General features: G+C 46.5%; 1 protein-coding gene across 1 annotated transcript; it reads left to right on the top strand.

Annotated features, from left to right (window-relative positions):
• The first annotated feature begins 756 nt into the window (after nucleotides 1-756).
• On the top strand, nucleotides 757-24061 carry nfx1 (nuclear transcription factor, X-box binding 1). The gene is made up of 24 exons (XM_084457531.1): nucleotides 757-798; nucleotides 898-1017; nucleotides 1496-2500; nucleotides 2693-2854; nucleotides 4871-4948; nucleotides 5141-5246; nucleotides 5384-5455; nucleotides 5690-5829; nucleotides 6942-7041; nucleotides 7339-7556; nucleotides 7803-7900; nucleotides 8265-8295; nucleotides 8416-8498; nucleotides 8823-8931; nucleotides 9662-9781; nucleotides 10725-10804; nucleotides 12466-12696; nucleotides 13054-13127; nucleotides 13514-13615; nucleotides 13958-14095; nucleotides 14718-14784; nucleotides 16624-16769; nucleotides 22021-22125; nucleotides 23848-24061. The coding sequence occupies exons 2-24, from the start codon at nucleotides 993-995 to the stop codon at nucleotides 23921-23923; spliced, it is 3366 nt and encodes a 1121-aa protein (XP_084313657.1). The 5' UTR covers nucleotides 757-798; nucleotides 898-992; the 3' UTR covers nucleotides 23924-24061.
• Nucleotides 24062-24815: the final 754 nt, after the last annotated feature.

Below are 24815 nucleotides of genomic sequence, written 5' to 3' on the forward strand. Positions count from 1 at the left end.
GCTTGACCTTATGACAGCTGCAGGCTAAATCATGTGAATGAATCTTATTTATACAAATAAGAATCACATGCAACTCGTGTTGCAACGGTAATAGGCATTTGATAGCTTACATAAATCATATGCTACACTGGTAATAGCATTTTTGAGAATAGATGCAACCTTCACGAATGGGTGTCCCCTGGGAGAGAAGAGATTTTGTATATATATTTGTAATTATATTTATTTTTCATTCTTAAGCGTGCCCACACAGCTTGTTCATTGTCACATCTGGCCTGTGGTGTAGGCCTTAACACGTTTTCCCTGGTCACTTCAGAGTGTTGAACACAGAGCAAAGAGGATACATTATTTATTAATTATTATTGGATAAAGACGGTGCACCTGGCTAGCGCACATGACAATAGACCTGGCCAACTCATAGAGCAGTAATCTGCCCTCTTGCATTTAGGGAAAAGCGGGACGCTCGGATACTGAGCAAATTTAACAAAGGCATAGGAGCCCCCTTGTGGTTAATCGTTGACCAGCGTGTATCACCGTAGACGATTCGGTCTGTTGCTATTCTATACACCAATTTGCTCATAACTATATATCAAATAGGTATTAATTTATCCACGAGTCTGTTGCGTTCAAACCTCACTATCACATTTCTTCACTATCAAAGTTAGAATCTGGTTACAATCTGTTTTGTCAAGTGTCAGCTGAATCATTTTCAATAAAGTTGGTTTGACAGTTTCAACAGGAAGCGGCGTCACAGGGTTCATGCGTCCCTCAGACCACAACAAGAGAGAAGGAAAGACTTGTGTAAGAAGATAGCTGAGTGCTTACAGTGATATATTTGTTTAATTGTACTGTTCTTTTATCAACCATACGTTAAAGCTTCATCTACGCTCTTCATTTCAGCGGTTGTTCAAAGCGAATCGCCTTATACAAACTTGGCGTGGAAGAGGAGCCGGACTTGTGAGCCGAGCGACGCTCAGCCACTCAGCTGTGATTGAATGGCTGAGGGAACGTCAGTCACAGGTAGCTAGACTAGCTAGGCGGACGCTGGTTAGCTAGCTAGCTACACTAACTTTAGCTAGCGTCAGCCACCATAAGTAACAAGAAAGTGACTAACGATAGATTGCCTGCCCAAGTACCCGCCGAACTAACGTTAGCTAGCTTCGATAACATTTAACCATGTTAATGCACATAACTAAAGATTATAAAGTCAAAACACAGGTTAAGGCTATGTCTGTGTTGAATTTGCTCTTGTCCGTGTGCGGCACACACGCCAACGTTTGCTTCTGCTAGCAACTGGAATGGCGTATGTGTGAACCCTGATCCCCTTGGTGTGAACAGTGTATTCAGTCAGTGTCCGCACGTCTGTGTTACCTAATGTCGACGAGAGGCCAATTGAACTTTGCAGCCAGCTCCTAACGTGTTCAGCTTTATGTCTGCTTCCGCATATACACGTTCTACTGCTTCACTTAATGTATATGTCCCTTCTGTCCATGTTTAGAATCCCTGGACCTCAATCCAGATGGGACAACGCGTCAGAAGCAGAACCAACACCGGTCCAGGAGGGGTCGGATCAAACCAGACCACAACCGCAACCTGAGCGGTCACAATAACTACGGTCCGCCACAGCAGTCTGGCCAGTTTCATCAAGGTTCTCCCAACTCATCTTATATCCATGACAGTTCAGCTTTTCTGGAGAATGTCTATACTCCCTTCCAGCGAGAGGATGCTCCAAGGGGGCGAGGAAGAGGGGGAGGGAGAGGGAGAGGGGGAAACGGAAGTGGTGGTGTTGGGGGACGCGGCTCAGGCCGGCAACTTCCAAGGTGGCAGAGGCCTGGGGTTGACATGGGCCTACCTGGGGGGGGGCATCATGGAGGGGGGCCCAGGTCAGCTACTCCTCCCATGGAGAGGCCTGACATAGATGGGCCTAGCTGGCGCAGAGACCCTGGGAGGGGTGACATGTGGCCTGCTTACGAGGACCACCAGGACACCCATCCGAAGAAACCACGGAGGTTCAGCCAGGAGCCCCGGAGAGGAGAGCGCAGTGAGAGGGACCTGACAGCAGCTCACCCTCACTATAAACGGGAGAACCAGGAGAACCACAGTGCAGGAGGAGGAGGCTGGGACACGGAGCCGCCCAGGGAGGAGAGCTGTCCGCCACAGACGGGGAACCGACACCAGAAAGGCAGGAGGGCCGAGGACGGGAATGCCCACGCCAACTCGCCGAAGAAATTCCTGGAACCGAAGCGACGGCAGGGGCCCATCAAGGAGCAACCCCGAGCAGAGAGGGAGTCAGAGAGGGGGGCCAGCGCCGGAGAGTGCCCGGCCCCTGACAGAGGGCGCCGGGGGGCGGACGAGGAGCCCGGCTGGAGGGGGGGCAGAAGCCAGGGGAGAAGGACCCCACTGCAGGATAGAGGGCAGAGGAGAACTCACCACCCAGACCACAGGTCCAGCCCTGGACCCAGGATGAGGGATGAAGTGCCCAAAAGCAAAGAGACACAGACAGGTGATAACAAGGAACTTCTCCAGATAGATATCCACGATGGACGTACAGTACTACTTAAACATGATTATATACATTATATTCAGCGTTGTAGGTTCCATTTATATACTAATTATTCTCTACAGTGCACTGGCTCATGGACATTGAATGTTCTTTTATGTTGGTCTGTCTTCAACAAGCTTCTCTTCTTTCCAGGGTGCCTGATCGAGCAGCTGTCTGAGGAGAAGTACGAGTGCATGGTGTGCTGCGACGTCATCAGGGTCATGGCTCCGGTGTGGAGCTGCCAGAGCTGCTACCACGTCTTCCATCTCAACTGCATCAAGAAGTGGGCCAGGTCCCCAGCCTCCCAGGCCGATGGTACGGTAGGCACGCACCACACACCGGACCTGGGTCCAAATACTTCCTGAGGGCTTTAAAAGTTTAGTTTTTGTGTTGTTTTTGTGTAATTCTGATTTACACTCAAAACAACACAAAAAAGGAACCCCCTAAAATATATTTGACCATGAACGGTTGGAGGTTGCACATCTCCTCAAGAGGGATGACCTCAGCACACACTGCGACAAAATCCTCCACAAATTTTCCACAATGCAGATTTTATTGGGCCCTTTGGTCCCAACAAATTCACACGCCTCACATATGAGCAAACATCACCCAGCCATCTCACTGGCAGCTCGGTGTAACGTAGCCCCATAAGCCTTATTTCCACTGTTGTGCCGAACCGTTCTGAGCATGCAGGGTAACTGTTCCGACGGTGTTTCCACATGGGACTGGTTGGCCCCAAAACCGTTCACAGAACCGTTCCCATGGCACAGTTGTCTAACCGTACTGAGTGAAGCAGAACCGTTCTTTAGTAGAAATGTGAAAGTTAGTTCCGCAAACAACATTCTGTGGAACGCAACAATCCGAAAGGTGGAAACAGACATTGTAACCGTTCCAACGGGTCCGGAGCGGCGCGGTATCGGTTCCGCACGACAGTGGAAATAAGGCTATAGATGGCCTACTCTCAGGTTTTGAAACGAACACCCGCCAAGTGACAAATGCGGGTAGATTTTCCATTTGGTGGGTAAATCTCAGAAGGCTACCTGTAAAAAATGTTTGGCGGGTATTAGGGCTGCTCGATTAATCAGATTTTTATCTAGATTAAGATCTGGGCTTTCAACGATCATTAAAACAAAATAATCGCCATAAAACGATTTTGCACAAATCAATTGCACCCTACACTGCAGAGCTATACTGTGCTTGACCCCTCCCCCACCCCCCAAAGCCCCAAAACAAACACTTTAGTTCAGAGCGAGATGAGTTGTCAAGCGAGGCGCACGCATGCTCCTCTCGAACAAAACACGACAAGAAGATTATGGCAGCAGAAAGAGAGCCGCTGGTGGACGAGAGCCAAAACCACATCAGTGGTGTGGAAACACTATGGGTTCGCGGAGACAGATTTGGACCAAGTTGACACGGTGTGTAAAATTTGCTACGCAGTCGTAGCTGCCCCTCAAAGTAGCCCTTCTCAGTCCCATTGTCGCATTCCGCTCGCTCATGCCAGACAGCAGTCCTTTGCCGGTCCATTCACTTTGCCGTCAAAATAAATAGGTGTCGGCCTATTTAGGAGAGGTCAGATAAACATGAAACTTCACTTACCTAAGCAAAAGGGTCTATTTTAACAAATGCTGGGTTTTGAAGCCTCGACGCGTTCTGTCATAGTGAAATTATTTTTCCGAGGTAGTCTTCTTCTGTGGTGGTGGCGGGGCTTTGAAGCTTCTTTATTTATCAGTTTTGGCACTTTTATTTATTTATCAAGGTCAAGGTTCACAATTTGTCTCCCATGGGAGAAATGTATCTAAATCAAAGAACATTGTTAAAAAGAAAAGCCAGTCAACATTTAATAAATTAATTGTTATCAAAGTCAATGTATAATTTGATATGTTAAGAAAATGTTAACTTTTGATTAGAAAAAAAAAAAATCAATGAATAATAGTGTTAAATAATCGTGATCTCAATATCAATCAAAATAATCGTGATTATGATTTTTGCCATAATCGAGCAGCCCTAGCGGGTATATATTTTTTCATCTGCCAGTCCCCTTAGCAGGTGAGCCAAGAAGTTAATAATTTTGGACACCTATGTTGTTGCCAGTCTATAAGGTTACAACAGTAGCCCTGTTCAATGCTGGCCCAAACAGACAATGCAGAACACAAAAGCTGTGTCCACTGAATGGAGGCCCCAAGCACACGTGCGCTATCGCAGCTGATTAACATGGACGCCTCTGCTGCCCCAACATATTCACGGTTAACGTCTGATTGTGAATAAGCCTGACAGTTTGGTAGGGGGCAGTTTTTGTTTGTATTGGAAGGTAAAGTTTACTCTTGTTTGCAGATTCGACGGAAGGCTGGCGCTGTCCTGCCTGTCAGAATGTGGTATTCAAACCTCCCAACTCCTACACATGCTTCTGTGGTGAGTGACTAGCCTTTCTAAGACTGAATCTCTAATGTCATTCCTCCACGCTCTTTGCTGCTCTGTCTTGAGTTAGTCTTTTCATCCAGTCCCCTTTCAAGTTGCAAATCTGTCCCCTCCAGCAAATCAGAAGGGAACCTTGATTTCTCGTTCCTAACGGCCCTTCTGTCATACCCGCCGTGTGATTGACAGGGAAGGTGACCAATCCAGAGTGGCAGCGCAGTGAGATCCCTCACAGCTGTGGGGACATGTGTGGGAAGAAGAGGAGTGGGCTGGACTGCAACCACCCCTGCAACATGTGAGCCTCAGCCCCGCCCACCTGCTCTGCTCTGTCTTAACACCCACAGCTCCCATTCAAAGTCATCATGTTATCCCCATAGAATTAGAACAACAAGGGGTTAACGTCTACATTCCCTCTGCGTTGTCTGCCTGCAGCTTGTGTCACCCTGGGCCTTGTCCACAGTGTCCTGCCTTCATACAGAAGTCCTGTGTCTGTGGGAGAACCAGGTAGCGTACAGTATATCCTCTCTCTTGTCGCCCTCTCGCCATCAGTAGACGCACGGAAACTCCACCACTCACTATTCCATTCATTGATTCATTCATTCGTTCATTCATTCATTCATTCATTCATTCATTCATTCATTCATTCATTCATTCATTCATTCATTCATTCATTCATTCATTCATTCATTCATTCATTCATTCATTCATTCATTCATTCATTCATTCCCCCCAACACAGCCAGCCAATGCGCTGCGGCCAGGCCACCGCCCTCCACTGTGACCAGGCGTGTGGCGCCGTGCTCAACTGTTCAGAACACACCTGTGTCGAGGTGTGTCACAGCGGGCAGTGTCCGCCCTGCCAGCTCCAAGTTCAGCAGGGTGAGTGTGACGTCACAGCGTTCATTCGCAGGCCTCCAGTACCTGATAGGATTTAGTATGTAGTCCAACGTGTTAGATATAGGTAGATAAGTAGATTTTAAGCATTGGAATATCACTATATTGTTGTGATAAATCAAGACCAGTGATTGAGATCCTCTTTGAACACCACGTCTTATAGACCGCTGCTTGGCTCTGCTCTATACAGACCTTGAGCAGCTTGGAGCTGAGGGTGCCTCCTCGCATAGTCTCACGATGTCAGACTTTCAAGATCTCTGCCTCCAAGAGTCTGGAGACATCGCCGTTGAAAATTGTCACTAGAACAGCGCCGAAAACCAACACGACCAATCAGAACCACTGCCTACATCTCTAATAGGGTGAAGGATCCACCTTCCGGAAATTATGTCCTCCAAACAAACTGGAGTGGAGAATCAAAACAAAACATTAGGGATGCACCGATCGCAAAATTCTGGGCCGATGCCGATGTTTAAAATAACAATCCGGCTGATGTTTATTTTATTTTATTTTTATTCCCCCTTTTGTGCCAGGGAAACAAAGAAATGAAGTGTTTGGTTCCAAAGCGGCAATTTTTATTCCACTTTAATTTGAAAGCAAACTACACGTGCATTTGCGGCGTTACGTCACGGATCTTCTCCGAATCTGCAGCTGGGTAGGCTACGTTTTGCAACAAAAAAAGCCATGTCATTTTATTTGCCGATGGCAGTCAACAAGGCCAACATCGGCCGATGCATCGGTGCATCCCTACAAAACATTCACCGCCCCATTAGGAAGGACCGCCTTAAAGATGTTGGATTGGTTCTGCAGTGCAGTTTATTTTCAATCTCTTATTGTTTCGACACCACCCACTTTGAGCGACGAAACCTGGAGGAAGTTCTTCAGACTCTAGCCAGGCGCAGCGTTTAGAGACTGACTCGTGAGTCTAGTCCTCCTATAGAGGCGCGGCCACGTCTAGTTCAAACCATGATCATAAGTTACATGTTGTGTCTTTAATTCTAGATTGTCTATTTTATTGATCAAATTAGGATTTGTCATGTGTTTTTAACAACTGTAAAGCAATATTATAGTTTCTCAACAGCAGTTTTCGTTTTTTGAAGTGTGCTACTGTGGAGTTGTCACTCGTGAGGTTCTCTGTGGGACTGATAAAGACGACTTCGATGGCTCTGGACACTTCTCCTGTCAGAAGCCGTGTGGGAAGTAAGTTTCTGCCAGCAGGGTTAAACACAGTAGTAGCTTCTGAAGGATACAGGTATCTCCATCAGACCAACTTTATTATCCCTGTGAGGAAATTTGTCTTGGGGAAAACCAGCTTCATCTCCAGGGCTTCCTCTGGAGAGGGGGGGACAGAGTTGCCCACGCAGTTGATGTAATGTACATTTCTATTAGCAGTAGAAGAACGGCTTCGGAAATTTCTGCCCAAACTTGTCATCCTAAAATTGGCCTTTATTCTCCCTTTAAAACACAGTTTAACCCATTGTTCTTGCACCTTGCCAGGATGTTGGAGTGCGAGTCCCACCGGTGCCAGCAGGTGTGCCACCCTGGGCCGTGCCAGCCTTGCCCCCTGTCCCCCAGGCTGGTGAAGAGCTGCCCCTGCGGGCAGACCACCCTGGCCAAGCTCCTGGAGCTGGGCTACTCCGAACGTCGCACCTGTTCCGACCCCATCCCCTCCTGTGGCAAGACCTGCAACAAACCCCTGCCCTGCGGGTCCAACGGTGAGCGGGAGAGACCGCGATCAGTGTTTCCCCTGACGTTAGGAAGCTCGGCCGCTTCGAGGCGTCCGCCTTGCCTTTTGGCCCCTCCTCCCACTGCTCCGCTGACACACAGGGGCGACGGCGTGGTGTTTACTGGGCACTTGATTGCAGGTTACCTGTGTGTTTGACTGTCTAGACTGTAGGCCCCGTCTCTGTGCGTCTCTTTACTGGAGAGTGTTGACTGTCGACTTGTCCCCGTGGTTCCAGACACCATCCACCTGTGTGAGAAGCTGTGCCACGAGGGCAGCTGTGGGCCCTGCTCCCTCACCTCCACCGTCAGGTGCAGGTGTGGCTCCAAGAGAAAGGTGAGCCCAGAGAGCTGGACAGTGTCTAGTCTTGTACTGAAAAATAATGCTCATGGAGATGGCGATGGAGTCCATTGAAAGGGTTAATTAATTTCATACTTGATTTATATAATCTGTGTCCAGGGACCTGAGCATGTAATTGTGACCCAAAGCAACATTGAGAAGTAGGAAAGATATGCACATCACTTCTTGGGGTGCCGGGTTAGGAATTAGTCACATTGAAAAGAATAGAACTTGCACGCTCGTATGCTCCAGAATAAACGTATAATAAAAATTTAAAAAATAATAAACTACTCTGACAGCGTTTCGAACGTGTGCTCTTCGTCAGGTCAAAATGTTTTTTTTAAATGTTATTTCTTTTCAGGACGTCCCCTGTGCAAGCATCCATAATGAAGGTGAGATGAAAGCGTCAGTAATAGGAGGCGGTGCTCAATCAGGGTATAGTTGAGATGTCCTCCCAGCAGACCGTCCTCGGTTATCAGCGTCAGTTATTTGGTTATTTCTCTCAACCGCAGGCGAGCTGGTGTTCACCTGTGAGAAGCGCTGCAGCAAGAAGCGCACCTGCGGCCGGCATAAGTGTGGCGAGCAGTGCTGCGTGGTGAGTGGCCCGTCGGTCCTGGAGGTGACGGGACACGCCTGTGTTTCACACTACCGTGTCATTTCACTGTCACCATGTTGGTGACTGACATTTAACCTGCTATTTCATCTGTCTGACTGATGATGAGTGTCTGTTACTCAGTGTATTGTGTCCATGTTAAGTATGTGTGTGTGTGTGTGTGTGTGTGTGTGTGGGGGGGGTCAATAAAGCTTTTTTGAATCTTGAATGAATGTTACTGCTGAGTTGTTCCTGCTGTTAAATTGGTGTCACCCTTGCATATGTCTTCCCCCACTCCCTGCCTCCCTCCCCCTCTCCCTCCCCCAGAGTTCGGAGCACAAGTGCTCTATGATCTGTGGCTACAAGCTCAACTGTGGCCTCCACCGCTGCCAAGAACTCTGTCACCGTGGGAAGTGCCAACCCTGCTGGCAAACCAGTGAGTCCCAGGGTCTCCTGTGCCAGCACACACACATGATCCTTATGCCATTAGGATCTGTTCAGACGCTGCCAAAACCTTGAAAGGGGCTAAACATTTTTTTGTCTCTCTTGTTAGGGCTTTGAAATCATCATTTTTTGTTATCCTACTTCAGTACATCCTCTCGTCCAATATCCAGTTGACTGAGTTGATACAACATTACTCTGATACAGTTTTGTTCCTCACCAGATAAGACGCATATAATATCATGCGTGGCCCAACCAGCAAACTAAACTCTCAGTTATCAGTAATAGTCACTGTCATTTGATCACCAGTTGATGAGTTACTGGTGGATCAGGTGTGTATACTACTGTATACTGTCATGGGTCAGTTCTTCTCCAGCATCTCCGCTTGTGTCAGACTCCCAACTTTGTCTAAATACTTTTAAAAGAACGCTAAAGATGTATCTCTTCACTTGAGCTTTAACTAGCTCCTTTTGCGCTTGCTACAGCACATCTTTTAAAATGTTCCATCCTATGATTTGAGCTTTTTTTTTTTTAATCTTGTGTTTTGAGAGATTTCTCATCTTTTATCTGCTTTTTATTGTTTTATCTTCCATCTTATTTTCTCTGATTGTATCTCTATTTTATGTGAATCACTCTGCATGTAATTTCCTTGTTGTAAAGCACTTTGAGCAGCATTTCTTATATGAAAGGTGCTAGACAAATCAAGTGTTACTTCTGTCCTCCAGGTTTCGATGAGCTGACGTGCCACTGTGGGCAGAGCGTCCAGTTCCCACCCATAGCCTGCGGTACCAAGCCCCCAGAGTGTAAGAGCCTGTGTACCAGGAGGCACGACTGTGACCACCCAGGTAAACCCTCTCCCTCCCTGGCATGGAGTCAGACAGTACAGGGGCACAGGCCACTCCCTCCAGATGAAAGGACAGGGTCGTTCTCCGTGGGCCGGCTGTGGCTCAGGAGGCAGAGCGGGTCGTCTAATGATCACAGGGTCGGCGGTTCGAATCCCGGCTCCTCCTGTCCACTCCATGTCGAAGTGTCCTTGGGCAAGATGCTGAACTCCAAATTGCGCCCAATAAGCAGGCCAGCACGGCCTGCTTTGCCTTGCATGGCAGCTGCCGCCATTGGTGTGTGAATGGGTGAATGAGAGGCCATTGTAAAGCGCTTTGGATAAAAGATATGTATAAGTGCAGTTTATTTACCATTCTCCAGGAAATCACGTAAATATCCTCCTCAGGGTGTCTGGCTATGTCCTCAAGTTGCAGGTGCATCCCCAACAAATTGAATGTTGTGAAAAAGTTCATTGTTTTCCATAATTTAACTTTCATGTATTCTAGATCCATTACACAGAGTGAAATGAAAGAAAGAACCTTCATCAAGACAGGCATTTGTGCTGTATCTATTTGGTGTTGTATCTTGCTTAATCTCACCACGCTGGTGGTCTTTCTGTCTTTCTTTCTGTCTGTCTGTTTCTGTCTGTCTTTCTTTCTCCTTTCTTTCTTTTCTTTCTTTCTCTTTCTTTCTTTTTCTTTCTTTCTTTCTTTTTCTTTTTCTTTTTCTTTTTCTTTTTCTTTTTCTTTTTCTTTTTCTTTTTCTTTTTCTTTCTTTTTCTCTCTCTTTCTTTTTCTCTTTCTTTCTTTCTTTCTTTCTTTCTTTCTTTCTTTCTTTCTTTCTTTCTTTCTTTCTTTCTTTCTTTCTTTCTTTCTTTCTTTCTTTCTTTCTTTCTTTCTTTCTTTCTTTCTTTCTTTCTTTCTTTCTTTCTTTCTTTCTTTCTTTCTTTCTCTCTTTCTTTCTCAGTGTTCCACAACTGCCACAGCGAGGAGAAGTGTCCACCTTGTACCTACCTCACTCAGAAGTGGTGCATGGGCAAGCATGAGGTAACTACTGATCTCTTAAGCTCCTCTTTGGAATGTGCACACACTCGCAAAAACACATTCACAAACACACGTTTTTTAAGCTACACATCTTGCGCAACACCCTCTGCATCATAATCTCCCAGTGGCCCTGTTTGGGATCCGACGTGTCTAGATGGGTTTAGGGTGAAAACCGCGACCCGGTTATTCCCACAACTGTCAGGTGATTTTACAGAAAACTGAAATGAGACTTGTTTGTTATTTGATGACGACAACAGGTACCTTAGATTTTAGGCCAATAATTTCACGACATCCACCCGTCAATCAACGCTATCCTTCTATCGAATCTGTCTAAAGTTCTTAAAACCCGTCCACTTGTCAATGTTCCAATCAAATTCCTCTTAACATATGTCCCACCCTCATAGCTTTTTTGCGTCGGAAATACGTCAAACTACGGAAGTTAGATGATCTCAAATGTCCGTTTCAGTGCGACTTTAAAGGATTTAAACTTCATTAGAACAAAATAGCCAATGTGTGTTGTGGTGGCCGCATTTTGTAATTCCAATTTTCCCTGTAAATGCATAATGTGAAAACAACAGATGTCTGCACGCATTAGATGGGCCATTTCCAGTGTCTGTTGTGTCGTCAAATATCAGCATATAGCCTATTCTGAACGACTTACAGCAATAGCCTACCATAAAATGCAAAAAATCTGGGGCTTTCACAGATATCAAATATCTAATGTCTAATAATAGGCTATTTAAACAAATTGACAAGCACAAACATTTGCATCACACTATAAACACTTAATAGTACTTAAAGGACAGGATCGGAATTGAGCATTATAAGCCATGTTATAAGGTTATTTACGATCATATACAACGGCCGATATCAAAGTTTTGCGTATTTTAGAGTAGGAGAATTTAACTTTTAAAGATGGGACAGAGAAATAGACCTAATGGAAATAATTGTGATTATAATTTCGTGAGTGCAAACCTTTGTGACTTGGCAGCAAACCGTCAAACTGTTGGACAGACAGAAATAGTGGAATAGTTGTGGGTGTGAATTGTATTGCAGAAATAACCACCAAGGGAAACTGCTGGGTTCATTCTCACACTTTTTTTTTTTTTAGACGTGTCTAAAAGTGCACAGATCACCAAAATTAGCCTACATGATGCAGAAAATAGGCACTCTCTCTATTCCTTCAAATATTCTCGACTCTTACAACAGGAAACAAAGTGGCACATTGCATTATACGAAGGCACATTGTGTTATAACAGTCAATGTGTTATTACAGTCAATGTGTTATTACAGTCAATGCAGTTTTTCAGCATTAGGTAGGCTACTCAATGCTGCAGCTTAAGGGAATAAGCAATTTACAAGCCTATCCAACGTTCATTTGATATGAACTCAATGTTTGAATGGCTGGATTAATGCATCCCTATAAAAGATTAAAGGTATTAACACTCCCTACAGATTATTACAGGCATTCGGCTATTTCAATGGCATTAACACATATGTAAAGTAGTATTTACCGGATAATGTGACCGATTATAAGCTATCCAATGTATCCAACGTGACCGTTTTTCTGGACTTTTTTAAGCGAGCCAGTGACCATGACCAGTCGGTCTGCCGTCCCCGTCCTGTCCTCTGGCCGTGCTGACCCCACCCTCCTGTCTCCCCAGCAACGCAGCAACATCCCCTGCCACCTGCAGGACATCTCCTGCGGCCTCGTCTGCAACAAGAAGCTGCCATGTGACGTCCACCGCTGCCGTCGCATCTGCCACCGCGCCGAGTGTCTGGCCGAGGGCGCCTGTCGCCAGCCCTGCCCGCTGCCCCGGCCGGACTGCGGACACCCCTGCTCCGCGCCCTGCCACAAGGGCAGCGGCTGCCCACGCAACACCTGCACGGCCAAGGTAAAGCTGCGCCATAACCTCTCTCTCTCTCCCTTTCTCTCTCTCTCTCTCTCTCACCGTGCGTCTCTCTTTCTCTCTCTCTCTCCCCCCCCTCCCCCTCTCTCTCTATCTCTCTCCCTCTCTCTCTATCTCTCTCTCTCTCTCTCTCTCTCTCTCTCTCTCTCAGTATGGAGCACACAGATTGATTGTGCTCAGTTACTTTCCATTAAAATGTATGCAAAAGTACAGTTAATATGTTTATGCTGTATATATAAGTTAGGATTCTCAGGTCCTTGGATGCTACATCAGATCAACTTTCATGAAATGTTAGCAGACATTATTGGTCAGGTCGGGGCTTATTCCACATCTGCCCAACAGATGGCGCTGCAGTGTGACTGCGGCAGGAGGAAAGAAACTGTGGCATGCACCGATGCCGCCAGCTCATACCAGAGGTCAGTTTAGCGCTCCGTTTCAAACCAGTATCGTGTGTGTGTGTGCATGCGCGTGGATTGTGTATGTAGGCCTACCTGCGTTTATGGATTGTGTTGTGCCAAACCTGTACTGTGTGTGTATTGAATTGATTGTGTGCCAATAGTTCCGTCCGATCATCACCCATGTGTGTCCACCTCTTAAACACCTACAGTATTGTATTTTTAGTTTGCTACTCTTGCACTTTGCCTTTAGCACTAGATGTCACTTAGTCACTTGTTTAGAAAGGAGATACACTTGTGAGTTCTGAGGAGTAATAGCACACTGATTTCCTACGTTAAATGCAGTTATTATAAGTCGCTTTAGATAAAAGCATCTGTTAAATGACTGTAATGTCTATGTACTGTAGGTATGCAGCCATCGCCATGGCCAGCAAGCTGTCAGACATGCAGCTGGGAGACTCGGTAGACATCGGTCAATTCATCACCAAGAAGGAGCTGAAACAGACTAGGTAATGCGCAGTGAAGCAGGACTAAAATGCTTATTTAAACAATGGCTACTAACTGCAGTAGGCTGTGTTCCCTCCACATATTTTGCTTTGGCCAATTCCAGTCAGTAATGGTGTCCTGTCCACGACCCTGTCTGACCCCTCCAGAATGCAGGTCTCCTTTCTCCCTTGAGTTTATCTCTGATCTAACATGATTGGATAGGTGTAAGCGTGTTGATCTACACAGCGGATAGCCCATCATTATCATGTCAGATTAGCGTTTGTCCAAGGACGCAGATGAAATGTTGAGATTTAAAACAGCGTTCCAGGTCTCAAGGTGTGTGTGTTTTGCGCGTCGGGTGTCAGGTTGGAGTGTGACCAGGAGTGTGCCACGCTGGAGAGGAACAGGCGACTGGCGGAGGCCCTGCAGATCGACTCGTCTGTAGATCCCTTTAACGTCCGCTCTACCTCCAAATACAGCGACAGCCTCAAAGATGACGCCAGGTAACCTTGTGTTCAACGATGGAACTCCTCACCACCTGTAGGCTAGGCTCACGCACCGATTATCAATCAATCAATCAAAGCTTTATTTGTATAGCGCATTTCGTCCCCAGAGGCAACACAATGCGCTTTACAGAGAACAAGGGAGGTGGGCATACGACCCACTCTCTACATATTCCAGAGGGAAGAAAAAAAACAGTAATCACCCGGGGGCCAGATAAGTGAGCTGTAAAAATTCTTCCCTGACCCCTCTCAACAAGGCGATCGAGCAAGCTCCAGGAGTATGTTTGTCTACCGGCTAAGAACATTTATAAAGCAATACATTACATTAAATTACATTTCAGAGAAAGAGAGGCTAAAAAAGCATCATAGGAGAGAGGACATCCTACGGACATGCTACGACATCCACAGCAGACACAGGGGTATCTATCGGACTCCGGGAGGTCTGCTGGTGACAGTGGAGCATCCACTGGACCTGGTTAGAAGATAGGAGGGAGAGAGAGAGGCACTAGGGAGAGGTGGAGAGATTAGGCTCCTTTAACAAAGATGAACCTTCATTTGTACTGATTTATTATGAATCGTTGTGATCATTCACCTTCACTTGTCTTTTCCTTTCTTATTTCAGAAAAGATTTGAAGTTCGTCAGTGAGGTAGAGGAGGAGGTTAAGAATCTGGTGGAGCTCGCCAACAAGGTAAGACAGCTGGAGAGATCCAGAAACTACACACACACCTCAGGCCAGGCTACATTAATTATGTCAGTTACAGTTTAATCATTTAGCAGACACTTATATCAAGTGACTTACTCTAGACAAGTGTACTGTACTTATTGTAAGCAGTCACAGTGCTGGATAAAGGAAGTCTTTTTTCCCCCTTTTTTTTTTTTTTTTTTTTTTTTTACATAAACAAAAGCTGAGGTTCAGTATCAGTGAGAAAGCGTTGGTAGAGTTACGAGGTGGAGAGGTCAGTGGCGAAGGCCCAGGTGTTCTCTAAAGAGATGGGGTCTTGAGTCTCCTGCGAAAGATGGGTAGTGACATAGCAGTCCGCTGGACACTGATGCAGATTCAGTATTCTGGGTCAATTAACATGGCTGCTGCCCCCCCCCCCTCCTCATAAAATAAATGTCATGTGAATTGCCTGTTTGTGTAGTTTTGCATACTGGAGGCGATAGTCATTTTGGATTCCTTCAATGCAAACAAAGTGTACTGTAACAAAACATGTTTGAAAGTTTTGTTGAAAATGGTCAAATGAGCTATTGTTAGGGTCAATGTAAAAGGTAAATGCTAGTTTGTTTGGTTTGTTTCCTGTTTACCTGACTGTGACCACTTTGCCAGAAGGTATTTGTGTAGCTTATGTTGTTTGGAACAATGCTCATGTGATGAGTAGCCCTGCCTGTGGCTGGACCTTCTACTGAGGTGTCCAGCCTGAATCAGCATTCCACTCTGCTTGGCCGTGTGTTGTGGTCATCATCATATAGGGCTGCTCGATTAATCAGATTTTAATCTAGATTAAGATTTGGGCTGTCAACGATCATTAAAACAAAATAATCGCCATAAAACGATTTGGCACAAATCAAGTGCACCCTACACTGCAGAGCTATACTGTGCTTGACCCCACCCCCATCCCCCAAAGCCCCAAAACAAACACTTTAGTTCAAAGCGAGACGAGTTGTCAAGTGAGGCGCACGCATGCTTCTCTCGAACAAAACACGACAAGAAGAAGATTATGGCAGCAAAAAGAGAGGTGGACAAGAGAGCTAAAACAACGTCAGTGGTGTGGAAACACTATGGGTTCGCGGAGACAGATTTGGACCAAGTTGACACGGTGTGTAAAATTTGCTACGCAGTCGTAGCTGCCCCTCAAAGTAGCCCTTCTCAGTCCCGTTGTCGCATTCCGCTCGCTCATGCCAGACAACAGTCCTTTGCCGGTCCATTCACTTTGCCGTCAAAATAAATTGGTGTCGCCCTATTTAGGAGAGGCGCTCATATTTACAAGTGTCAGATAAACATGAAACTTCACTTACCTAAGCAAAACGGTCTATTTTAACAAATGCTGGGTTTTGAAGCCTCCGCTACCATTAAATAACTTATTTAGACGCGTTCTGTCCTAGTGAAATTATTTTTCCGAGGTAGTCTTCTTCTGTGATGGTGGCGGTGCTTTGAAGCTTCTTTATTTATCAGTTTTGGCACTTTTATTAATTTATTTATCATGGTCAAGGTTCACTATTTGTCTCCTATGGGAGCCATGTATCTAATCCAAAGAACATTGTTAAAAAGAAAAGCCACTGTCAACATTTAATAAATTAATTATCAAAGTCAATGTATAATTTGAAATTCAAAGAAAATGTTAAAACTTTTGATTAAAAAAAAAAAATTATATGAATAATCGTGTTAAATAATCGTGATCTCAATATCAATCAAAATAATCGTGATTATGATTTTTGCCATAATCGAGCAGCCCTATCATCATATAGTAATCATTGTCTTTGTGTGTGTCTGTATGCGTGTGTGTGTGTGTCTCACCCATGGCTGTAGGGCAAACAGCCAAAGAGGAGCCACTGCTTCCCACCTATGAACCGAGAGCACAGAAAGATCGTCCACGAGCTGGCCGAGGCGTACGGCGCAGAGAGCGTGAGCTATGACAGCGAGCCTAAACGCAACGTGGTCATCACTGCCACCAGGTAACACCAATCAGGAAGCACCGGTCTTATCCTCGCGTGCTCCCCAGAGTCACACTCTTGAGTAAACACCCCCCGTTTGCGACTTCAAAAGACAAAGCCATTAAAGGACGCAGGGTTTGGTTGGAAATTCCATGAAAAATCTAGAAATCCTGCCGCCTGTATTTCAACTGTTTCAACTCCGATCTCAAAACACCCTTCGGCACGTCAACTCACAGCATCAAGACCTCGCCTCATACAAGACAAGTTTTATACAAATCTGTTGGGCATTGATCACACTGCATCACAAGCAAAACGAAGTACACCGGAAGTCTAGTACTGCATTCAGCAAGCAACGTGCAAAGAAAAACGGAGCAGGATTGGGTGGGAGTAAAAAGGGATGGGAGTGGGATTCTGTAAAGGTTTGGCTCAGGATTGGGACAGGATGGGATCAGTCTTCTGTGGGAGTGGGAGGGAGTGGGATTTTTTTTTGAAACTCTCACTCGGGATTGGGAAGGAATGGGATTATTTATGTGGGAGTGGGAGGGAGCAGGAGTCAAAATCCATTCCTGTGTCTGCAGAGCTGAAAATTAACACCTGCCACCGGCCAAATGCAGGTAATATTTCCAATTGGCGACTAGATTTCGGAAGTCTATCTGAAAAAAAGGCAGTGGGCAGTGGCTAGTTTTTTGTGCAAAACTAGAATGGAGAAGTAAGATGCCTCCTTCCCTCCACTAGTCTGGGGGTCCACCTTGGGCAAGTGGTAGTACCCCCTAGCCCCCCTACCTGGGGTTACAGGTAAAATCCCCTGATGACAGAACAACCAAAAGGAAGAGAGACCCGGCCCGGAGGAAGCCCGGGGCCCTCGTCTGGAGCCAGGCCCAGCCCGAACAAGCAACATGGAAGAACCATCTCCTCCTCCATCGTCCCGTGGACCCACCACCCGCGGGAGAAATTGTCGGGGTCGGGTGCGCTGCCAACTAGGTGGAGTTCACCCCAGTGGACGAGAGGGTCGCCTCCCTGCGCCTTAGGACTGTGGGGGGGGGACTCTGACTGTGGTTTGTGCTTATGCACCGAACAGCAGTTCAGAGTACTCGGCCTTCCTGCAGACCCTGAGTGGAGTCCTATTGGGGGCTACTGCAGGGGACTCCACTGTCCTACTGGGGGACTTCAATGCACACGTAGGCAATGATGGAGAAACTTGGAGGGGTGTGATTGGGAGGCATGGCCACCACGATCTGAACCCGAGTGGTGTTTTGTTGTTGGACTTCTGTGCTAGTCAGTGTTTGTCCATAACAAACACCATGTTCGAACACAAGGATGCCCACAAGTACACCTGGCATCAGAACACCTTAGGCCGAAGGTCGATGATCGATTTCGTTATCGTATCATCTGATCTGAGGCCATGTGTTTTGGACACTCGGGTAAAGAGAGGGGCAGAGCTGTCCACTGATCACCATCTGGTGGTGAGCTGGTTTCGATGGCGGGGGAAGCTTCTGGACAGACCTGGAAAACCCAAGCGTGTAGTGAGGGTGAACTGGGAACGTCTGGAGGAAGAGCCTGTCCGGAGAGATTTCAATTGCCACCTCCGGCGGAGCTTCTCAGGCATCCCTGTGGAGGTTGGGGACATCGAGCATGAGTGGTCGGTGTTCAAAGCCTCCATTGCTGAAGCTGCGGCTGGGAGCTGTGGCCTGAGGGCCATAGGTACCTCAAGGGGCGGTAACCCTCGGACACCGTGGTGGACAGCGGTGGTCAGGGAAGCCATCCGACTGAAGAAGGAGGCCTTCCGGGATATGTTAGCCCGGGAGACCCCAGAAGCAGTTGCAGGGTATCAACTGGCCCGGAGGGCTGCGGCTTCGGCCGTGACCAAGGCAAAGCAGCGGGTGTGGGAGGAGTTCGGAGAAACCATGGAGAAGGACTTTCGGTCGTGTTTCTGGAAGACCATCAGACACCTCAGGAAGGGAAAGCGGGGAACCATCCAAGCTGTATACAGCAAGGATGGGACACTGCTGACCTCAACTGAGGAGGTTGTTGAGCGTTGGAAGGAGCATTTTGAGGAACTCCTGAACCCGACTAATCCACCCTCTACGATCGAGGCAGAGCCGGAAGATGATGGGGGGTCGTCAATTTCATTGGAGGAGGTCACTGAGTTAGTCAAACAACTCCACAGTGGCAGAGCCCCAGGGACCGATGAGATCCGTCCAGAAATGCTTAAGGCGCTGGGTGTAGAGGGGCTGTCTTGGTTGACACGCCTCTTTAACATTGCGTGGAAGTCTGGGTCAGTGCCAAAGGAGTGGCAGACTGGGGTGGTGGTCCCAATATTCAAAAAAGGGGACCAGAGGGTGTGTGCGAATTATAGAGGCATCACATTACTCCGCCTCCCAGGGAAAGTTTACTCCAAGGTGCTGGAAAGGAGGGTCCGGCCAATAGTCGAACCTCAGATCGAAGAGGAAAAATGCGGATTTCGTCCTGGTCGTGGAACCACCGACCAGCTCTTCACTCTCGCAAGGATCTTGGAGGGGGCTTGGGAGTTTGCCCAACCTGTCTACATGTGTTTTGTGGACTTGGAGAAGGCTTACGACCGGGTCCCTCGAGAGGTCTTGTGGAGGGTTATGCGGGAGTATGGGGTGAGGGGGTCCCTACTTAGGGCCATCCAATCCCTGTACACCCAGAGCGAGAGCTGTGTCCGGGTCCTCGGCAGTAAGTCGTCTTCCTTTCCGGTGGGGGTTGGCCTCCGCCAAGGCTGCGCTTTGTCACCAATCCTGTTTGTGATTTTCATGGACAGGATATCGAGGCGTAGCCGTGGGGAGGTGGGTTTGCAGTTCGGTGAGCTGGGGATCACGTCGCTGCTTTTTGCAGATGATGTGGTCCTGATGGCATCATCTGCCTGCGACCTCCAGCACTCTCTGGATAGGTTTGCAACTGAGTGTGAAGCGGCTGGGATGAGAATCAGCACTTCTAAATCTGAGGCCATGGTTCTCAGCAGGAAACCGGTGGCCTGTCCGCTCCGAGTAGGAAATGAGTCCTTACCCCAAGTGAAGGAGTTCAAGTATCTGGGGGTCTTGTTCTCGAGTGAGGGAACCATGGAGAGGGAGTTTGGCCGGAGAATCAGAGCAGCTGGTGCGGTTCTGCAGTCCGTTTACCGCACTGTTGTGACGAGCTGAGCCAAAAGGCAAAGCTCTCGATCTACCGGTCTATCTTCGTCCCCACCCTCACCTATGGTCATGAAGGATGGGTCATGACCGAAAGAACGAGATCACGGATACAAGCGGCCGAAAGGAGTTTTCTCCGGAGGGTGGCTGGGGTCTCCCTGAGAGATCGGGTGAGAAGTTCAGTCATCCGGGAGAGACTCGGAGTAGAGCCGCTGCTCCTTTGCGTCGACAGGAGCCAGTTGAGGTGGTTCGGGCATCTAGTGAGGATGCCTCCTGGGCGCCTCCCTAGGGAGGTGTTCCAGGCGTGTCCGGCTGGGAGGAGGCCGCGGGGTAGACCCAGGACTAGGTGGCGGGACTACATCTCCGCACTGGCCTGTGAGCGGCTAAAGATTCCCCAGGCAGAGCTGGTTGATGCTGCTAGGGAAAGGGATGTCTGGGGCCCCCTGCTGCTGGAGCTGCTGCCTCCGCGACCCGATCCCGGATAAGCGGATGAAGATGGATGGATGGATGGATATCTGAAAAAAAAGATTTTTTTCATCTACAGTCCCCTTGGCAGGTTACTCACCGTGAGCCAAAAAGTTAATTTTCACCCCTGCATGTCAGCCTCTAATGCATACCTGGGGTGGTAGAAGAGGACGAGGGAACTGGTCTGTCTCGCACTTTGAGACCATCAAATGTAGTGCAAGTCCCAATTCTAATCTGATGGGCACCATTCAAGTTCTTTAGCATAGATGTTGTATTTCCCCCCTTGCAGAAAAATATCTTGGAGCACAGGTTGCATTTCGCCTCCAACCTTTCCTTTCACTTTTGTGAAATGTAACCATGCCTTAGATCGCTTTGTGCGCTCAGCCATTCTCTCCGCCAAAATGAGAAATAAAGTGGTGTAGGAGGCCATTATCTTTTTTAATGTAAAACCGCGGATGGATTGAAATGATGTGACTCGTCTCACAAGATTTAAAATTGACATTACATTATCATAGGACATGCTAGTCTCGATAGCAGAATCGATAAGCTCGGGTCTGCCTTTTTATCGAGTTTCTCGAAATCCTCGAACCGGTTTTCGAGACCCATCTCTAGTGTTCACTCAACTGCACTAATTACATGTTTAGAGAACAGCCTCAGGAAGGTCACATCAAGTAGCCCTTGGTCACATATGTCAAATATTTAACCTTTTCATTATTGTTTGTATTGGCCTAGAGTAAGTGCACTCACACCCCGTGTTTCGCCCCAGGAAGGCCACATCATGTTGAGGCCCATCACAGAAAGAGCTGCACCTTCCTTGACACAACTCTTCTACTTTTTCAGTGGAAAAATGCATGCAGGCACTATAGAGTCTTTGAAAATCACTTTAATATAGTGGGATGGAAGTTTATTATTTATTGTTTATATATCAGATCAGTGTGGCATTAAAGTGCATCTGGCATTAAAAAGTGAATAAAATAATATTAAGGGCTATTGTGTTAGTGTAGTCAGGACATTTTGAACTGCAGGAACATACAATGGGTTGTTTTGAGAGGTTTGAATCCTAAGCATCCTGCCCAGTGGTGAGTGCATGTACAGTAGACCAACAGAGATCCAGTACTATCTCTCCCCTACTTGTTTCGCCCCAGGAAGGACACATCATGTTACAGTGTAGCCCTTAATCATTAATCATATTTGTATGGCAGTCAGCCCCCCCCCAAAAAAAATTTGTGTGTATAATAGAATAATCTGCAGGAACATACAATAGGTTGTTTTGAGAGGTTTGAATCCTAAGCATCCTGCCCAGTGGTGAGTGCATGTACAGTAGACCAACAGAGATCCAGTACTATAACAGGTGTCATCAAGATGAGTAGTAGGAAACGTCATTGGCCGGGTTTCCTGAACGAGTTAAGAAGCACTTAACTCCAAAGTACTTCTTAACTCCCATACAAAGAGTTGCTTAAGAAGGGTTCCTTAAGAAGGTTCTTTATCGGGAAACCCGGCCATTATCTTGCGTGGGGAAACTGGTTAAAAGGAATGGAAATTGGTTGGGAAAATAGTTCTCTACCACTACAACACATGGACATGGGCTGTGGTACTGTACCTGTTTTGGGGACAACTAGGACAGAAACAAGCTGAAAATGTGTTTGTGTCATGTGTAGGGGGAAGTCTGCCTGTCCAAACTCAATGCTCACATCCCTGATCGAGAGAGAGACGGCCACCAGGGCTCCTCCCCCCATCGCCCACATTAAGCAGCACAGCAGCAAGTAAGTCTGTCAGTGTCTTACAACAGGTGATGGAATCCCAACTAACGCATGTTTAAGAATGCGAACGGAAGTCATACTGTTGACTCAGTCTGCAGGAGACCGTGATGTGTACGATGGGTCAATTACTATTTGTAAATACGGTCAAATACCTGGGGGGTATTTGATTTAACTCACCCAGGGCAATGGAACCAATGGATCAGGCCCATTAAGTGTCAACTGTGAACATAATCGCATGCAACCCCATTACTTTAAAATACTTTAAAATAACCTGCCGGTGTGTGGACCTACAGTGGGTCTGGTATGATGGCACACACACTCATCTACTCGAGTCGACACAGAGTACTGCACAGCAGTACAGGGTCTAAGACACTGCCCTTGGGGACCATTAAGTTGATATTCTCTTACACCAGTGGAAAAAAGTAATGTGTAACCTTGCTTTCAAGACCTGAATGTGAAGACTCTGTGTTTATCTTTTCTTGGTTGTTCTGGGAGCTACAGTATTATCTTGCCTCTTTGCCTTTTGTCCACGTCGTATAGATGAATTATCTGTTTAAAATGGAGGTTACATTAAATATAAATTTAAATTACACTGAGTTGAAGAGAATCAGTCTTTACCCTTGACTACAGATATGTGCAGCAACTTTTTTCACTGACATGTAACGGTGGTTTTGTAACCAACTACACGACTAGTCTAACCCAACCACTCACCGGCAGGCAATTTGCACTGGTTGTGCAGGGTAGGCTACTCAAGGCACTCACTTTTGTCTTTTGTTTGCCAATTTAAGACGGGGGTACTTTGTGACAATTGTTCACTAATAGCACCTTTGTTGGACTGTTTAAACTACAGTATTTTGCTAATTTAATGCCCTGCCTCCAAACCAAATTGGCCAAAAGGGGCTGTGACCTATCACAAAAAGGTGCATTACCTCACAACTTTTACATAAGGCTTGTCATGGGGCCAAGAAACAGCAGACTCATTTTCCACCCTAATTAACCAAAATGAGGCATGTTGGTGGGCGTGGCCTATCTTAAAATGTTTGTCATGGGGCAAGGAAGAACGGATTTACTTTTCACGCAAAGTTAATTTCTGATGTGTAAGCATTTATCTGGTCCCTTCCCTCATAAGTCACGACGAGACAGGCTACATTAAGCCTCTTTCAAACACACACACACACACACACACATATAGCACATACACACTGATGCATTATACATTGGGCTTGCTTATTAGGAAGAGAAGAATTCTCTAATCTTAACAAATAATGCACTGAGCCAAGGTAAAAGGCTGACATAGGGCTATGGCTAACATAGGGCTGAGAAAACATTGGGCCGACTGTAATTTGGATGCAGAGAAAAAATGTATGAGAGAACATGGGGCTGAGGGAACATTGGCATGACCCTGGCACAGAGGTCGCAGGGACACAGGTAGCGATTTCCAAGCTGGTACAGTGACTTTAATTATTTTAATAGTTTTAAATAGTTTGTATATTCAAATATAAACGGCTGTCCACGCACATCCCTACTCTTGACTTTAGCATAATTATTTTAATAGTTTTAAATAGTTTGTATATTCAAATATACTGTAAACAGCTGTCTGCGCACATCCCTACTCTTGACTTTGGCATATGCTCAACACTGTCCATAGGCTGGTAGTGTTAAGTACTAGTGTGTTATTGGCTATCACTACAGTTAATAAACTGTGGTTCTTGTTTGCGTTGCCAGGAGCGACAGTGGAAGCAGCTGGTCGAAGATGGTCAAAGAAGAGCCGGTGATCGATTACTTTGACGTCCAGGATTGACAGAGGCCCCAGAATGAGGAAACCTCAAGATCTGATCAGATCCTATAAAATAAAGAATGCCCAGTATTTTTGAAAGATGGCCTGAAGTCAAGGATATCCAATTATTATTTTTTGTCCAACATTTAAAAGCAGACACAGACCACTACAATACTCTTTGGTTTGCAAACCAAGAAATAAAGTCTAATGTTTGAAAAATGTTCCAGGAGTGTCATTTTTCACTTGCCTTAAAGTGCTTCACACAAAAACATACTCTGACAACTGACTGCCAGGTACTTGTGGGTTTGCAGATGAAAAGTCTGTTATGTGTGGACCAAAAAATAAAAACCACAAGGTGTTGCGACTTCAGCGTTAGAATAACCTCAGGTCCTCCCTGCTCCCCAGAGCATGTTATTAGATAACTTGTAAGGACAACTTTCTCTGGGGGAGTGGGTGTGGTGTGGAAGAGAGGACAAACTCTAAATAAACTAAGTTTGTCACTCCCACTTCTGGTCCCTGGTTTGTATAGTCCTTATTTGCTTTGTAACCATCCCTTACAGAGGACTACAAAAGCAGGCTGGTTGGTTGGTTCTTAACGGCTACGTCCACGTAACTTCTACCTCCTCTCCTCAACCTTCTTCAGGTAAGACAAGAAATATGAATGGAGAGAAAGTTGTATCACAAGGGATGACGGCAAGTGAATTCTGCCTGAGTAAGACAATGCAACTGATGAATCCTCACGAAGCAGAGATTTGTGAAATGAGACACTGCTGATGAAGACCCTGTGTTTGTGTGTGTGTGAGAGAGAGAGTGTTTGAATTTAATTTCTCTGATTCATCTCATCTGTGTATTTTTCCCCTGCACAGTATTTGTTTGTCAGATAGATATGAACTTTAATGATCCCCGTAGGAGGAAA

The sequence above is a fragment of the Borostomias antarcticus genome (assembly GCF_949987555.1).
Source record: "Borostomias antarcticus genome assembly, chromosome: 2".
Lineage (NCBI taxonomy): Eukaryota > Metazoa > Chordata > Actinopteri > Stomiiformes > Stomiidae > Borostomias > Borostomias antarcticus.

Bases quoted from the DNA above. Each gene is read 5' to 3' on its own strand.
- nfx1 (XM_084457531.1), top strand. From the start codon at position 993: ATGGCTGAGGGAACGTCAGTCACAG. The intron at 10,805-12,465 runs GTAACTACTGAT...CTGTCTCCCCAG, and splicing joins GGTGCATGGGCAAGCATGAG to CAACGCAGCAACATCCCCTG. The intron at 13,128-13,513 runs GTCAGTTTAGCG...TATGTACTGTAG, and splicing joins GCCGCCAGCTCATACCAGAG to GTATGCAGCCATCGCCATGG.